This window comes from Balaenoptera musculus, chromosome 7, assembly GCF_009873245.2.
Source record: "Balaenoptera musculus isolate JJ_BM4_2016_0621 chromosome 7, mBalMus1.pri.v3, whole genome shotgun sequence".
NCBI lineage: Eukaryota > Metazoa > Chordata > Mammalia > Artiodactyla > Balaenopteridae > Balaenoptera > Balaenoptera musculus.
The window spans coordinates 21538326-21551054 of record NC_045791.1 but is presented as its reverse complement, the minus strand read 5'-3'; the positions used below and the strand labels follow the sequence as shown (position 1 = coordinate 21551054).

The window sequence follows — 12729 nt, the reverse complement described above, 5'->3', positions numbered from 1 at the left end:
TGCCTTTTAAAAATAAAAGTAATCCAGAACTTATTCTGAAAGTGGATGACTTTGCCCAATTTTTTTTTTTCTGGAAGAGCACCTTTTAAAGAGATCCCTTGATTAAGAGGTACAGACTACCAGCTATAAAATAAATAAGTCATGGGGATGTAATGTACACATAGGGAATATAGTCAATAATATTGTAACAACTTTGTATGGTGATGGATGGTAACTGGTCTTATTGCTGTGATCACTTCATAGTGAATAAAAATATCAAATCACTATGTTGTACACCTGAGACATACAATATTGTATGTTAATTATAACTCAATTTAAAAAATAAAGAGATCCTTTGAATGAAAAGAAACACACAGATTCCATCAAAACTATTGTGGAAGAAGCCTATGCCTCTCACAGTAACAAAAACCAATTTGAGGAAGAACAAAAAGATTTGACAGAAGATTTGAGATCTTCCTCCTTTGGTCCACATAAACATTGTTCAGTGAGAACAAACCAAGAAAAGAATGCAGGTACTTCATGGAAGTCAAGGATATCTAAGGCAACACAATTTTGATCTCCGGCACCTACTCTGTATCCATTTTAGTGTCATAGATGTCAAGTCTCTCTGCTATGATAGGGTATACGCATAAACTTTTGAATGAGAGGAAAGCACTATCCTAAAGAAAAATACTGGCAAGTCCATTAAGCCAGTTTTAAAGTAGTCACTGTGAGTAGCAAAACAAGAATCAGATCGTATCCGTAGACAAATTCACTCCCCCAGCATCCTCACTTTTTCTTGTTTTAGTACTGATATTCTACCCTACGAAGGGCAGATACATCAAAGTATGTTGCAATATTTAAGTTTCCTCCTCTTATATTTTCATTTGCCATAGAAGCTGAGCTATCATCCCTTCTTAATTCAGATAAAGCACAAGAAGCTGTGCAGAGAGAATACCCAGCTCTCCCTGAAGGATTGGACAGCTAGGACAATGGAACCCAAATTCCCATTTCCTTGAAGATGGTATAAATGCTTAGTGACAGCTGTAATTCTATCTGCCCTTCTGTGTTCTTTTCTTTTTCTTCTTTTTTGATTAGAAAAGTATTAAAGTATTATATAAATGTATTCTTACTACAAGTCAATTAACCAGGTCAGCAATATAAACACAATGAGATAAAACAAGGAGCACTTCTGTTTGGGGCAGTTTAATGGCTTAGAAATCATAAAAGGCCTTTCTAATGAAAAACAAAAAAAAAAACACTGGATAAAATATATATCTTCTAAATGGATTGCTGGGCTGGCCCACAGGAAAGGAACCCATAAAGCACAAAACAAAGTAAAAGCTTGGGATGCAAGGTAAGCAAGAGGGACAACCTTTATCCTCAGGGGTTCTATTAAATTTTGGAGAACCTTTTGGAGAAAGTTTCCACTTTCATGACTTTTGGAGAAAGTTTCCACTTTCATGACTTCAAGAACTGTTATGGAGAACCTCATAAAATACCCCATACTAGAAGTGATGACCACAAAGGCTGGCCTTCAGTATAAGGGTAGACTGGAAATAGACATGCCAAGTAACAAGTCTTGGCAAGACCACTTACATGTCTACAATTTAACACTGGGTAGTGAGAGGACCAAAATCTCTTGTGAGAATTTATAATCCCAAACTGGCCTGAATTCATGCCTCCCTCTGTGATTTAAAAAATCCTGAAATAGAAATTTAAATGGAAAGTGTTTCCAGCTTGATCGGGCTTCCATGGGACTGAAGGGTGTAAAAGCTGCCTGACCAGAATGCCAAAGCAGGGGAGGAAGGGACTGAGGGTCTCCTAATTCCTTCTTCAGACTTTCCTTTGATCCTCCTGACTTCAGTAAAGCCCCTTGCCTCCACCCTCCTCTGCCTGTTGCCTAAGTCCATGGCCTCTCTGGTTCTAACATCCACAGGGAATAAACCTCCAGGCTCCCACAAAAATAGCAATAGGTCGGAGCTGACTATTTGAACAAAAATGAGCTACATAGCTATGAACTGTGGGCATTTCCTGACTCTGCAAGGTGAAGGGCTGGGTGTGGAGAGCGTTCACTGCTCTTTAGTCAGACTCTCAAAAGCTCCTGATTCTTCTCCCATCCCCTACACACGCGTGCGCTCACACGTGCACACACACAGCCTTGCCCACTTCCTTTTGCAGAGGTGGTGCCTTTCCAGAGTTGTCCAGGCCAAATCATCTTGTTTCTCTTCAGCCTCCACACCTTCAACTGCGCCAACACTTAGGTATAATCCTGCTCTGCAAAGTACTTTCCCTATATCTCCATCCACTTTCTACATCATACAATATGACTGAGGTTACAGATGGCCCTAATTTACTTGAAGGTGAGCTTATTGTGCTTCTTGTTTTTAGGAACAATTTTATAAAGGGGATCTCATTGCAGGTTACTTTTTTGTTACCCTTTCATGTTTTCCTTGCTGGTTTTGAAGTAATTTTAGAGAAAAGATGGGAGTAGAAATATCTTGGCTCCGCTGTCTTAAAATTGGAGACCCATCCTACTGCTTTAAAAGTGTAAATTTCCCAACAAATAAACACAAGGAATTCTCTAATGGTGGAGTTTAACTTGGGGAAAACTCAGGTATCTACCTTGCCTACTTTAAAGGACGATCTGGCCTCCAGCCAGAATCCATTTAAAATACTTCTAAGACAGATAGAATAATTTACCGTTATAGGATAAGATTCCACATAGTTTAGGAGCAATGTCTCTGCAGAATGTACTAAATGGCTTTGCAGTGAAAACAAACCATAATGATACTCTAGTATCACAGAGCATCAAAGTCCAGGTCACCATATAGAGTTAAGTTGTGCCCTGCACAAAGGTACCATTTTTAAAAGACTATTTATGTAGATTTTGCTGATCTAGATATTTTATAGCAACTTTTCAGAAGAAAGCAAGCACAAGTCTTGTAATAACAAGATTATATTATTATAATTTTCTGACATATGGAAGTAAAATGTTTTCAGGAAGTGGCCCCTTCTTGTAAATTACAGAATCACTGTATAGCCTCCTAGCAGCCCTGAATCAAACTACCTTGCAAATCAAATTTACATCTGCAAATGTTCCCACAGGGACATCATTTCCGAGGTGTAACTATTATGGACTGAATTCTAACCCCTAAAATTCATATGCTGGAGCCCTGACTCCAAATATTAATGTACTTGGAGAAAATAAAGATGGCCAGAAGCAGTCTGCTCTAATCTGGCAAGGCCAGCAATATACTCTCACTGTCCTTCCTTGGGGGCCTATCAACTTCTAGCCCTATTTCATATATTAGTTTGAAGGGATCTGATCACTTTTCCTTCAATAACATATCACACTGGCCTTTACATTGGTGACTATCTTGATGGGACCTAGTGAGCAAGAAGAAACAACTACTCTGGACTCATTGGTAAGACATCTTCATGTCAGAGAGTGGGAAATAAAAAAATTGAGAAAATTCAGTAGCCTTCGACCCCAGTGAAATGTCTAAAGGTCCAGTGGTGTGAGGCATGTTGAGATATCCCTTCTAAGGAAAAGATAGGTTGTTACGTCTGGCCCCTCCTACAACCAAAATAAAGACACAACATCTATCGTGCCTCTTCGGATTCCAGGCAATGTCCTCATTTGGGTGTGTATTTACTGTAGCCCATTTGCCAGCGGATCTGAAAAGCTGCTAGTTTTGAGTGGGATCCAGAAAAGAAAAGGCTCTGTAACAGCTCCAGACTGCTCTGCCACTTGGGCCACTGAATCCAGCAGATTCAATGGTGCTTGAAGCGTCAGTGGCAGACAGGGATGCCGCCTGGAGCCCTTGGCAGGTTCCTATAGGTGAATCGCAGTTTAGGTCCTTAGGATTGTGGAGCAAAGCCCTGCCATCCTCTGCGGGTAGCTTTACTCCATTTGAGGAACAGCTACAGCCTTAGTAGAGGCTGAATGCTTAACCACGGGCCACCAGAGTTACCATGCACACTGGATATTATCTGACCCATCAAGCCACAAGGTAGGGCATACACGGCAGCACTCCATCATCAAATGGATGTGGTATATGTGTGACTGAACCCAAGTAGGCCCTGAAGGCACTATAAGTTACATGAAGAAGTAGCCCAACTGCCCATGGTCCCCACTCCTGCTAAACTACCTTCTCTCTGCCAGCCTGCACATATGTCCCCTTAGGGAGTTTCCCACAATCAGTTGACAGAGGAAAAGAAGACTTGGGCCTGGTGTACGGATGGTTCTGCATGATATGTGGGCACAACCCCTAAATGGACAGCTGCAACACTAGAGCCCTTTTCTGAGATATCCCTGAAACACAGAGGGGAAGGGAAGCCTTCCCAGTGAATAGAACTTCAAGCAGTAAACCTGGTTGTTCACTTTGCTTAGAAGGAGAAATGGCCAGATGTGGGATTATGTACAGATCCACAGGCTGCGGCCAATGATTTTGCTGGATGGTCAGGGACTTAGAAGGAACATGATTGGAGAACTGGTGACAAGGAAATTTAGGGAAGTGGTACGTGGAAAGACTTTTCTGAATGGCCAAAAATGTAAACATATTTGGGTCCCATGTGAATGCTCCTTAAAATGTGACCTGAATTGAGGAGGATTTTAATAATCAAGTGGATAGGATGACCCATTCTGTGGGTACCAGTCAGTCTCTGTCCTCAGCTACCCCTGCCACTGTCCAATGAGCTCATGCACAAAGTGGCCATGGTGGTAGGAAGGAAGGTTATGCATGGGCTCAGCATCGTGGACTTCCACTTACCAAGGGAGACCTGGCTACAACCACATCTGGGTGCCCAATCTGCCAGCAGCAGGGGCCAATGCTGAGTCCCCAGTATGGCGCCATTCCTCGTGGCCATCAGCCAGCTACACGGTGGCAGGTTGATTACATTGGACTACTTCCATCATGAAGGTGTAGTGTTCTGTTCTTACCAGAATAGGTACTTACTCAAATAGGGTAAGGATTTGCCTTTCCTGCACACGATGCTTCTAGCAAAATTACCTACCATCCATGGACTTACATAATGCCTTGTCCATAGTCATGGTATTCCACACAACACTGCTTCTGATAAAGGAACTCACCTCACAGCAAGTGACGTGTGGCAATGGGCCCATGCTCGTTGAATTCATGGTCTTACCATGTTCCCTGCCATCCTGAAGCAGCTGGCTTGATAAAATGGTGAAAAGGTCTTTTGAAGACTCATTTATAGTACCAATTAGGTGGCAATACCTAGCAGGGTTGGGAAAAAGTTTTCCAGAAGCATCCAATATATGGTGTTTTCCCTCCCATAGCCAGGATTCACAGGCCCAGGAGTCAAGGGTGGGAATGAGAATGGCACAACCTATTATTACCCATAGTGATCCACTAGTAAAATTTTTGCTTTCTTTTCCTCTGCAATCTTATGCTCTGCTACCCTATAAGCCCTTACTTCCAAAGGGAGGAATGTTTCCACTAAAAACACAGCAACGATTCCATTGAAATAGAAGTTAAAACTGCCACCCACCCACATTGGGCTTCTTATGCCTGTGAATCAACAAAGAAGGGAGTTACTGTGCTGCCTGGGATGACTGATCCTGATTAATACAATAACCTATCCAACAGGAAGAAAAACAATTCTCAATATGCCTTTTAGTTGAATTATGAGACCAGTGATATGCAGTTGGTCCTACAAGGTCTGATTTTGCTACATACATCCCTTTAGTAACAGAGTGGTCAGATTTTTAAGAATAAAGCACTTCTTCTCATTCCGCACTTTGGTCTAAGTGCTTCCTGGTTGCAAACTGTCTTTTTGGTGTGTGCACAATAAACTTTTACTAATTAAAAAAAAGAATTAAAAAAAAAAAGAATAAAGCACTTTTTATCAAACCTCATATCATTGGCATCTAGCTCATGAATGAAACAAAACAGTGAGCAATCTGACGAGTTTCTGAGCGGTTTTCAGAGATTTCAAAATGCCACACCTTCTAGACATTGATGATAAAAGGCACTTTTACTCAGATCCAGAAGCCTATTCACAGCATCTTCCAGAAATTTTAATGGTTCCTTTCTATGTATATTACATATAAAACATACTCTAAGTATGTATATAACAACCAGGTTTAAGTCATGATTATTATGATTAGTTAATTCATTCAACAAATATTTAATGAGCACCTAAAAAGTACAATATGTACTACTGGGTCCAATCTTGACACATCCTTCACTCCTTGACTAATATCCAACATGCATTTGGACATCAGCACTGGCGTATGCTAATGGCTGAGAACAGATATTTGTTTACATTGCATTAGTCCTTAGGTGCACTAGCTAGTTATGGTTAAAATATCAGCATTAACTAATGCCAAACTTAAACTCAAACAGTAATAAATATAAATAATCCAATCCAATAAGATCACAACTTATTCAAATATAAAAATAGGCAAGAGTTTATAAGAGCAACATAATTTTGAATTACATTTGAATAGAAAAACTGTTTTAAAATTCCCTTACCTCTTGTTTGCACCCCCTTTCCACAGGTTTCACTGGTGCCCATTATTCCCTGCCTGACAGACTCTGGCACTAAGATACAGGGGCTCCATTTCTGTGGCCTCCACCTGTGATGACAAAGAATAGCAGACTAGAAATTTCACCATGACAAACATACAAAAGAAATATTTGAAATAGGTGAATTTGAAATCCAAAAACATAAAGGTAGTAATGCAATAAAAATGGATTTGAAACCAATGTCATAAAAGGGAGCTCTGGCACACACTAGGGATGGCAACAGTCCCTCTGCCCCAGATCCATGGTTAATACAATAATTCCACTTTTTAAAATGTGGACATTTTGCACACAAAGTGGCCATAAAAAGCATTAGAAGCATAGAACAAATCTAGACAGCTTAGCTCTTTACGAACTAAAAATTGTTTAAAGAAAAACAGTAAAAGAAAATAAAAGAGAGAAAATCCCGATGTCCCATTGGAGCATTAGAGAATCAAGGTTTGAAAATTTTGGGTGCAAGCTTTCACACTTGATCTTCTGCTTCAAATTTTTCACAAGGTGTTTCCTAGGACTTTGGCGTAGCTCAAATGTCTCAATAGGTTATAGAGTAAAAGGGAGGTGGGGGGCCATGGGGACTTATCTTATGTGATAGCTCCTCTCAGGGAAGAGGAATGGATCTGTCTCTGAGGAATTACCAATATTTCTTCTCCACAGAGGAAACAGTATCTAAGGAATCCTTCTGGCTTTCCAGTGTGTGTTTCTTTTAAGGTGAACAAAACTTTACGTTTATGACCCACAGGACAGACTATGATTTAAGCCCTTAAACTTGTGTCTTCAGAATATTCCAGAAAACCCAAACTCTAAATGTAACCACAGATTCTCCTCTTTCACTGGGTATATTTTTACCCTTTTTCACATGGGCCAATACCTCTGATAAGAGATGCTACGTCAAAAAATGAAACAGAAACATGAAGTAAAAATATGAAACAATTCAGAGATCTGTTGCACATAAACGTGCATGCAATTAATGCTACTGCACTGTATAGCTAAAAATGTTTAAGATGGCAATCTCTGCTGTACAGCAAAGTGACTCAGTTTTACACATATGCACATTCTTTTTTTTAATATTCTTTTCCATTATGGATTGGCAAAACATTGTAAATCAACTATACTTCAACAACAAAAAAGTGAATTTAGCAAAAAAAAAAAAAAGTTTAAGATGGTAAGTTTTATGTTATGTGATTTTACCACAATAAAAAAAAAGTCTCAGCAAAAGAAAAAATAATGTATATCAGAACATGGAGCAGACTTTCTTTGCTCAGGAAAAGTCACTTCAAAGGATTCTCTTTGTCACGTGAACATAGATTCATAAAGCGTGCGGAGATCACTTAACATAGCCCGGCTTTAATCTCTGCACTCACCACCACCTCTTCCCCCATCTAGACTAAGTGAGTCTCAGGTGTCTTGAACAATTGGAGGTAAGTGAGGCAGTGGTGGTGTTAAGGGCTAGATAACAGACCATCTTTCAGAATCAAGCAAAGTACATTAAAATGTAAAAGTAAAAAATACATATCATTGAACTCATTCAAGTGGGCTCCATAATGAGAATAACTGAAGAGCTAGGCAGAAATCAGGAAACAGGTAAATAGAAAAACCTGTCACATTTAAAGAAATCACCTATTACTTTTAAGTAGTAGAAATTTACTTTGTAGATGCATAGACGCATTAAGCATAGTTCCAAAACACAGCAACTGAAATGGCAGGGGGTTTAATTTAACTTTTCAACTAGGACATGTCATTCACTCAGATCCCTCAAGTTCACAAAAGACTTTCTAAAGTGAGACCAAGGAATTCAATCTAGCTTAGCATGCTAAATAAAAGGAAGACATGTCCAGGACTCTCTTGCTAGACTCTTAGTTTCAGAAGGATAAGCCTGGGCTCAGAGATGTTAAGTGACATGTCTGCGATCGCACTCGTCAGGGCAGGGCAGCTGTCAGTCCTACAGCCCTCCATGCTCAGCCACAGACTCCTGGGGACACCCCACTGCCAATGCTATACAGGGGCACATCGCCCGTGCTGTCTTCCCTTTTGCTTATACTGTCGGCCACTCCAAAATGTGCCTCAATTGCATATTGATTATTTTGAATTAAAGTTACTTTAAAAATGGTTAATGTAAGAAGGACACTCTGACCCTCCCTTCTGTCTCCCTGAAAGCAGGAAATAAATCTCTCCTGTGAAATGTGCCCTCCCTACATCTGGAGGTGGAAGGACACCCTTATCACCAGAGACAGGGAATTCGGGGCTATATAAACAAACCTTGTTACTATTTAAACTTACTACTACCCCAAGCCCAAACTCTTTCACGGATTGAGCACCCAAAACCTACATTTCTTCGTCCTGTCAATTCTTCACAGATTTATTGTTGCTCTGTCTAAAAAGTATAAAAGCTGCCTGCTTTGGCCACTTCTACGGTACCATTTCTATGGGACCTCCATGCATATGAATTAAAATTTGTTTCATTTTCTCCTGCTAATCTGTCTCATGTCAACTGTATTATTAGGCCAGCCACAAGAACTCAAGAAGCGTAGCGGGGGAAATTTCCCCTCTCCAACACTTACTAACTTAACATGGTGGGAAATACTCAAACTTACAGAAAAATTTCTATAGGCATTTTGATTCTGTTTTAATTTGGTAAACGTGAGAATGTCTCACCTTAATGGAATTAAAAAAAGAAGAATCAGAAGAAAATGATAAAGGTCTACATTAACTTGCCTCTCTAACAAACCAATGAGGGGAAAGCAAAATCTAAATTGGAAACAGATTGCTCAAAATTCAAGGATGTTTGACTAAAGGGCATAGACTCATGCTGGTAACTTGGACACACGTTAAACGACGCATCAGGAGACATGATACAGTCATCCCATCCATGTACAGTGGAACTGATTTCTGGGGAAAACGGCAGGAGGTCACTGATGGAAACTAGTTCAAACATGAGTGACTAAATTGAAGTGCAACACGACAGTAAAGAGAGTGGACAATAGGAAAGAGAGCCCACTAAATCCAGTTTCCAGGATTTTCTCTAATTATAATAGCACTGGGTTCATAAAATGTCTAAAAATATTTGATTTGGCTAATTTTTTCAATTGGCTACCTTCCCTGAGAGCTCTTCTTGCTGAGCTCAGAAGCCTCCATATTTATATGTGGCACAAAAGGAGGGATATTGACAGTGTTCCCACAATGGCCCTGTGGAGGATGAGCAAAAACTGGTAGTCTGGGCTTGTTCCAGTGTTTATTCACATCCTCCCCAAACTGGTCATCGGATGGAAACAATGGGAGGAAAGGATGATGCAGTTGATCATAATTTGGACTTCTTCAGTGACATCCTAAACTTTAACGAGCGGGAGGTCTTCTTAAAAAACAAAACAAGGGGAATTCCCTGGTGGTCCAGTGGCTAGGACTCTGCGGTCTCACTGCTGAGGGCCCGGGTTCAATCCCTGGTCCAGAACTGGGATCCCGCAAGTCGCGTGGCCAAAACAAAAACAAAACCTATTTTTCTGAGTAAATTAGCCCTTGAATCCCATAGTTTTAAGACACAGTTTCTCGAATAATCAGGAGAAACACTAGACATTTTTGCTAAAGGCATTTTTAAGTGTGATAACAGCACAATTTTTAAGACCACGGTCTTGTTTTCACAAATAAGTAAAACTCAACAGTGATTGAATTTAATCCAGGAGTACTTTAAAGCAGCGTTTCAATCCAATGTTAAAAGAATGGAAGTTTATGACTAAACACACAAACCTCAGGTATTGTTTTTATAAATAATAATCACCAACTTGCCAAAGGGGCATATATAGGTAACATACAGAGTTTAAAAGGTACTCATTTTCTTTTTCTAAAAACAAAAATTTCTCCATAGGTTAAACTATTTTCTAAGATTTCTTAAAATGTGTATATGACAAAAATTGCAAACCAGAACCATTTTTGAACTAAAATACACAATTATTATAAAAGTACACATTTGTTCTTAGTTCTTGATTAAAGGCTTTAGGATGAGAACAATAGAATGAGGTAAGTTTTTAGTGTGTGTGTGTCTTTCCAAGTAAGGACCTCCTCCTGAATCTCTCTGGATCCTGATCCTGAAAACTGATTGCCTGGGTGGCGGAGCTCCAGCAGCTCAGTTACAATCAAAACATGTCAAAACATGGTTGTTTCTTTTTTTTCCCTGTTAATTAGACATTCATATTCTTTACTCTTTCAAAATATATTCCAGATAAGAGGGGAAAACAGTGAGATATTTGAAGATAAACAATGCTACTACCTCTTTGTATTTCTCACTACAAGTATTTCATACAATAATCATATATTATATGAAAGGAAATAGGTCATGACTTATTCTAAGGTCTAATGATTATTTTAAAAGGTAATTAATTACCGATATGTGGGGCACAATGACACAGCTTCACACTCTCGCTCTTCAAATAAGGTATCTGGACATTCTTGGCCTCCGTTGGCTGCTTCTCGGATGATAATCCTGTATCGAGACTGTTTTATTGTGGCATTTCCTGAAGTAAAGGAAAAATAAAATTATAGTGCCCTTTTATGTGGATGCAGAAAAAAGTCCAGGGTTAGGGGCAACTGAAAAAAGAAAAAAAAAAAGAGAAGAAATAAGAACCTGTGGAAAGACTACTTGGGAAATGAGAATAACAAGCAAAGACCAGGGATTAATACACAATCTTACTTCTATGAGGAAGACACGTCACACTTAATAATTGTAATTTCAAATCTGTATGTTCTAATATGCGAAGACTGTTTCCCGCTGTCTTAATATATTTTAAATTAACCAGAATCTATATTACATTTGGCATAAAAGTTCTATGGCATAATCTGAGAAACTCCAGAAATACTCTTTAATCTCAAAACAACAGCTCAGGGGGCTAATATTTTACTATTAGCGATTCACTCCCTCAGGTGGGACACTTCCTTCTTTAGGCTACTTTTTACTCTGCAAATACTCTTATTAAAATTAATACATTAGTAGCATATTTATTTATAGGTATTAGTTTATTTGATTTCTTATTCCTCATAACCTGAGATAATATGGGTATAACTGGAATTTAGAGAAGAGGCACTAAAATTATGACAGAACGAAACATAGACATATGTCTTGCTGGTGATTCTGCTGAGCTGCAGAAGTGGTAAGAGGCGTCTCGATAAAAAGACAGCTGACGTTCACTTTAACATGTGAGGGCATTCATTTCATAACCTTTAGATGCCTTCTGGTCAACAGCAACTACCAAAATCAATGATGCTGTTTAGCAGCTATTTCAATTACCATGTGTAAGATGGTAATACACACAAAGATATTGCACTTGATACGCAGATACAAATTCTTGAACTTACAATTAAACAGAAAGAAGAGGGGGGCAGATAGATATGCAACTAGTTGTGAAATGTTGTAGAGTAAAAAGCTTCACCCAGTGTACAGTGTCAGGAGAGTATAGAAGAAAATGTACTCATTTTTAACTCTGGAAATCTAAGGCAGCTCCTTGGAGAAGGCAGATTTTATTCTGGCACTTGAGGGCTAAGTAGAAAAAAATTTATTTTTCAGGAAGCGAAAGACAAATACCATATGATATCACTTTATGTGGAGTATAAAATGTGACAGAAATGAACCTATCTATGAAACAGAAAGACTCACAGACATAGAGAACAGATTTGTGGTTACTAAGGGGGGACTGGGCGGAGGGAAGAATTGGGAGTTTGGGATTGACAGATGTAAGCTCTTAGACATAGAATGGATAAACAAGGCCCTACCGTGTAGCATAGGGAACTATATTCAATATTCTGTGATAAACCATAATAGAAAAGAATATATTAAAAAAAAAGAATGTATATATATGTACAACCGAACCACTTTGCTGTACAGCAGAAATTAACACAACCACATTTCAATCAAAAAAAGAAAAAAAAATTTTAAAGCCTGAAGCCATTTCAGGTCAAGGGAACAGTTTGAGAAAAGGCACTAAGCTATAAGGGTGCATGGACTTTACAGAGAAAGACACATAATTGCATTCAGGAGGAAGATGTGTGTGTGTGTGTGTGTGTGTGTGTGTGTGTGTGTGTGTGTGTGTGTGTGTAGGGCTTATGGGCCAGTGCTTCTAGGGGCTGGGGGAGAAGCACAGAGAGGGTTATAAAGAATGGAGAGAAGGGGAAGCATAGGAGAAAACTGAATAAATTTTTGGGTTTAAGACAGATA

The 12729-nt window shown here is 39.2% G+C and overlaps 1 protein-coding gene across 2 annotated transcripts in view; it reads right to left on the bottom strand.

The window, feature by feature from the left end:
• Nucleotides 1–12729, bottom strand: part of THSD7B (thrombospondin type 1 domain containing 7B) — a 751247-nt gene that overhangs the window by 352689 nt on the left and 385829 nt on the right. For both annotated transcript variants that reach the window (XM_036856921.1, XM_036856923.1), the window contains exons 10-11: nt 10906–11035; nt 6483–6586 (exon numbers count right to left, since the gene is read on the bottom strand). In XM_036856921.1, coding sequence (XP_036712816.1) covers nt 6483–6586; nt 10906–11035 — 234 coding nt within the window. The remainder of the gene's footprint in view (nt 1–6482; nt 6587–10905; nt 11036–12729) is intronic.